Source organism: Pinus tabuliformis, chromosome 6 (assembly GCF_031772625.1).
Source record: "Pinus tabuliformis cultivar Carrire ecotype Pingquan chromosome 6, CPIR1, whole genome shotgun sequence".
Taxonomy (NCBI): Eukaryota; Viridiplantae; Streptophyta; class Pinopsida; order Pinales; family Pinaceae; genus Pinus; species Pinus tabuliformis.
The window spans coordinates 1318673472-1318678567 of NC_142292.1; the positions used below are offsets into that span (position 1 = coordinate 1318673472).

The 5096-nt window shown below is 36.3% G+C and overlaps 1 protein-coding gene across 2 annotated transcripts; it reads right to left on the reverse strand.

The window, feature by feature from the left end:
- Positions 1–259: 259 nt before the first annotated feature.
- Positions 260–4293, reverse strand: LOC149263463 (putative glucan endo-1,3-beta-glucosidase A6). Of its 2 annotated transcripts, none has more exons than XM_089426328.1 (3): positions 3875–4293; positions 1296–2600; positions 260–491 (listed from the first exon to the last, which is right to left on the reverse strand). In XM_089426328.1, the coding sequence occupies exons 1-3, from the start codon at positions 3957–3959 to the stop codon at positions 433–435; spliced, it is 1449 nt and encodes a 482-aa protein (XP_089282454.1). In that variant the 5' UTR covers positions 3960–4293; the 3' UTR covers positions 260–432. The 2 variants fall into 2 exon arrangements, with proteins under 2 accessions (XP_089282454.1, XP_089282455.1); XM_089426329.1 differs by lacking the exon at positions 3875–4293 and adding an exon at positions 3049–3194.
- Positions 4294–5096: the final 803 nt, after the last annotated feature.

The window sequence follows — 5096 nt, forward strand, 5'->3', positions numbered from 1 at the left end:
TGGTTTTTTAACTGCATATTCGGATTCAGCACCCTGAAAAACCCCTGGGCGGTTTCATTGTGCAGAAACTAGTTATCAAACTTCGATTTCAATAAATTACTGCCGGATTTTCACCGAAAAAATCGCCGGAAAGGCTTTCAAAAGTCGCGTTAAAGACTACGTCTTTTTAAATATAGAAAATTACTTTTATAAATTACATTACTATTTTAAAATTATAAAATCTTAGCGATTCATATTTATAATTCATAAATCATTTAAATTTTATACAAAATTTAAATAGAACTTTATATATATGAAAATATAATATAGTAAGGATTCCCTGCTATCAGTTACAAGAGTAATAAGTGACAAGGTCCTTTTAAGATCATCTTCTGAACTACTAAAACTGAGGCAAATACTGCTACCATAACCATTTCAACCAGCCAAAGCGTCTCAACAAAGCACAGACTTCTGGACACAGTCTACGAATTCGTATATGCAACTCCCATGACCTGCAACATACAAATTACACAAATGTTCAGCTGATAACAAACCCATATTTGGAAAACGACTCTGATAACATCTTGTCCACTCAAGAAATGAAACCGATTCAAACCCAAAAACAATTAGTATACGAGACCTAAGTAGCGAGGCAGTTTCATGGAGAGAATATGCATATGACGATTTAAAAGTGAAGCAGATCATTGGCGGAAACAAACACGTACCCAAAATTTGAAGGGATTTAAGCAGGAAACTAAAAACATCAAGTTTATGAAGCGAAGCAAGTTAGGCTTAAACAAACCTGTCCAGGCTAAAGAGATTTATGTTGAGGATACCTTGAATTTGATTGCAGATTTTAAAAATGTTTCCAAATTTGATTGAAAATTGTTTCACTTTTATTTTTATTTATTGAATTCGGAAATATTATAAAATCTAGAATATTTCTAGAATCTACGATCCAAGTAAAAATAATCCTAAAATAAGTTAAGAATTGACATAAACTTATGCGTATAATAAACATACCCCAGTACACACCTGATTCAAGCAAAAAGAAATCATACCTCACACCTACTCCAAACAGTACTTCAGATTCAAGGTAAAAACAAATGAACATAGCCTAAACGTTATAGCAGATTCAAGCGAAATGCAAACATACTCAACCCAAAAAAATTATCAAGCAAAAAACAAAGATCCCAAAACATACCTAAGATTTATCGCAATGGCAGACAGGTTCATACTGAAAAGAGCTTCAAAAACAAATAAGCAAAAGCAAACCAGACATGGATAAAGGTACATATTAGAATAATTTTACTTACTGGGGTCCTCTGTGACTAGTTTTGCAGTTTTATTGAAGTCACAGCCGGAATAAAAGTTCTTGGATTGCTGCCAATTACTGTTGAATGCATAGGATGCATGATCAATAACCGTGTTAGGCTCATAACAAGGCTCCCCTGGCTGGATGGCATCGCAGGTGCTGTCTCCCTGACTGCAAGCAGAATCAATAGCGGAGGGCAAGGCATAAACATCTGCAGTGGGATCTGCAACACACCACAATTTGCCCCTGTAGGGTGGAGGCGGAGGAGGGAGAGGCCCATAGTCCGAATCCTGGAGCTTCCCAGTGAGATCAATCTCATACATCAAGGTTCCATTTGGATACACAAAACCCCAATGCCTCTCAGTCCCCGGTCCAGACTTTTTATCCTCATCATACAATAAAAAAATGTATGTGGGGATGAATTGATTTGGCCTGCGAGGGGTTCCCAGGGGAGGGTCTGCAACCATTCTCCTTATAACCCTCCGGTTATAAAGGGCTGCATAATTGATGTTGGCACCCAACTGACTAATGTCACCGGCATTAGGCCATCCAGTTTCAGCTATGGCCAACTTAATGTCGTCATAACCCAATTTGCTCATTGCAGCTACAACCGCATCAAGCTGCTGGTCCAGCACATTGGTATACACAAGGCCATTGGGGTCGGTGTAATTTTTGTCATGTTCTCCGAAATTGGAATATTCCAAAGATATATCTTCGGGATCAAATAAATAAGGAAAGTAAGAATACACATCCATAAAAAAGTAGGAATTCGTTCTATGAAGAAACTCTAGCATTGGTTTCATCACAGTTTCTGCAATATCATCCCGAAAAGTACCAGCTGATGGAGGAAATGCTGATATTGGAACTGAAGATCCAAGCATATCCATAGCCAAAGGGGTTCCAACATTAATATGATCCAGATTATAATTAACCAGAGCTTGCCAGATGTTCTGCATAGCGGGCACTAGCTGGTACCAGGTCTGTTTGTTGGAGTAGTCTGTTAAAATTTCATTCCCCACCAGGATTATGTTGATCTCGGTTGCAGGATAGAAGGGAACAATATTATCATTGACCCATTTGTCTGCAACTGACTGGCTGGCCGAGAGACCGGCAATATCTTCATTCCTAACCATCACAGAGACCTTAATACCGGTGTTAGAGAGCGCCTTGAGGATTACTGGATTGGTACTGTAGATTTTGACCCTGCCAACCTTCAATCTCTGGATCAAGTCAATAGATTCTTGTACGGAGGGCAGGTTGTCACCAAACTGCCCATAAGCGACACCGATGGTGTAATCCTCTGCATCTGTGCAACAATGACAAAAAGAAAAAGATAAAATATTGAAAAACTAGTGAAAATCATGCAGGATCTGTATATAATCAAATACATAGGAATGCTAGTATAAGGCATTACAAGGCCTGGAATTTCATTGGAATGGTTGAAAACAATCGAAATACTAAGGGGCAAGTGTGAGCTCAATACATCAAATTTTCAGAAAGGAAAGCACAATGAATATCAGAAGAAAAATGTAGATTTTTCTTTTTTCCTTCAAATTAAATAAACACATTATTTCATTTTTCAAACGGTATCTTAAAGCACACTTCATTTCTCCAACGGTATCTTAAAACACACTGGCACAACAATCTCAACAGCAACTGGTGGGGATAATCCCTACTGCCTTTCAAGAACGAGATCCAAAGGGTGCCAGACAATTTACACTGTAAAATTACGGTATTTTACCAGGTAGACTTACCTAGTGCAGGATTTCTTCGAGGGAAACCTGATCAACACAGCAGGGACAGGGACATTCAGAGACAAAACATTGGAAAACCATTGAGATTTACTTGTATAGACTATTGGTTGAAATAAGGGGAACCCCATAGGCAAATATATGCTAATACCAACAGGAAAAGATAAGGGAACTAGAACCAGATACATGTTAGTACTAATAGATTATTTATAGGCGTTATTTAGGGTTGTTTGGCTGAATAATTATTATCTTCTTTTTTATCTAGATTCAAATTTTAGCCAGTGATATGATTAGCTATAATGTTTTGATAAATATGTTGCCGTATTGACTTCCAGCTTTGTGGACTTTGAAATGATTATAACGGTAAATTGGTTTGGTACCAATAATCTCACTCTAACCCTCCTACTAAAAAAAATTGATTTCTTTCCTCTAAAAAATGTCAGTACCATAAAACAAAACCCAACCCATAGAATGTTAGTACGAACGGGAAAAAGATAAATAACCCATGGAATTTTCGTCCAAATCTCTCCTGACATAGGATTTGAAGAGATTGATTTCTTTCCTCTAAAAAAATGTCAGTACCATAAAAAAAAAACTCAACCCATAGAATGTTAGTACCAACGGGAAAAAGATAAGTAACCAATGGAATTTTCGTCCAAATCTCTCCTGACAGAGGATTTATTCAAATAAACAAAATCAATGGCTGTCAGAAGCCCATAAGCAAGAAAAAACATTATTGTATCCCTTCAAATTGCTTCAGTACGCAACTTATGAAAATAAGCGAAACCCAGGCGATATTAAAAGAAAATATACATGAATCACTACTTACAGGCATGAATTGTGAGTCCAAGAATGACCCACAGAAGCCAGAAAATCTTCGATTTTGGAGTTGGCATTGTATCAGTACTTCCCATTACATGAATAATTTGCAGTACCGAAAGCAGAATTTGTTACTTTAAAGAGCCGAACGCAGAATTTGTTGTTACGTATGAATGCCTTTGACGTAGATAATGTAACCCAATACACTTATATGGGAGACCTTAGTACATCCATCGGTTAACTACAAAAAGCGTAGCAATGGCCCATCAAACAATAAAGTCCTATAATCACGGGTCTGCATGTGTACAGCAGCAGTTATTTCGTTTACTTTCCCTGTCCTATAATCACGGGTCTCCATGTGTACAGCAGCAGTTATGTCTCTTTTGGGGAGGGCAGATACTCTCGATCGCCCGTGGGAAGTAGGCTCAACGGTTTGGACAGTCTCGGCCCACAATCAAATAGATTTTTAGTGTTAAACCATTTGAATGCATCAACATGGTTGGGTTTGTGCAATGTATCATTACTTTTCTTATTATGAGTTACTTATTTAAGTTAGTAGGACACATAAAGAGGTCGCTATCGCTAAAGACAAATAAATAGGTACTTACATGTGATAGGAATAAATAGGGTACTCACATGTGATAGGAATATTTAAAGAAGAATATGTAAAAGTTAAATTGACTAAATTGGCACAATGAATCGCAAGTTACTCTAAGGGTAAGTTATCTTGAGAATATGTAAAAGGTCAATATGATGCGAAGACTTACAAAAGGTTGTTGGGCTGCATGTGAGTCGAAAAGTTTATTAGAATATTATAAATATATTAAATATATTGAATTATTAAGGAGAAGAGTTTCAACTCAAGATCTATAATAGAGAAGAAAACCGTCAATATTAGGTTGTGTTTAGATTAGTTTAAGTTGGTTGGTTAAATTTGTTTGTCATTTAAATTACAATATAATTGTGAATGGTGGAGAGATGGAGAATTTTAGATTGTAATCTATATCTCGAATTGCACTGTTATTTAATAACTAGTTAGATTTTATTTATTTATTTTTGTGTTTCTTATTATATACATGGTTAGTTCTATTATATTTAGTTATATAACATGTACATATTATGATTGAAAGAGGATTTTTTCATCTAGTATTATTAAATCGAGATCATTGATGAGAAACAGTGATGAAAGAAACCCGTGTAAATGGTACTAAACTCTTATGGATGTCATTGTG

Bases quoted from the DNA above. Each gene is read 5' to 3' on its own strand.
- LOC149263463 (XM_089426328.1), bottom strand. From the start codon at position 3,959: ATGGGAAGTACTGATACAATGCCAACTCCAAAATCGAAGATTTTCTGG. The intron at 2,601-3,874 runs GTAAGTAGTGAT...ATTGTTGCACAG, and splicing joins TGGACTCACAATTCATGCCT to ATGCAGAGGATTACACCATC. The intron at 492-1,295 runs GTAAGTAAAATT...TGTATGTTGCAG, and splicing joins ACTAGTCACAGAGGACCCCA to GTCATGGGAGTTGCATATAC.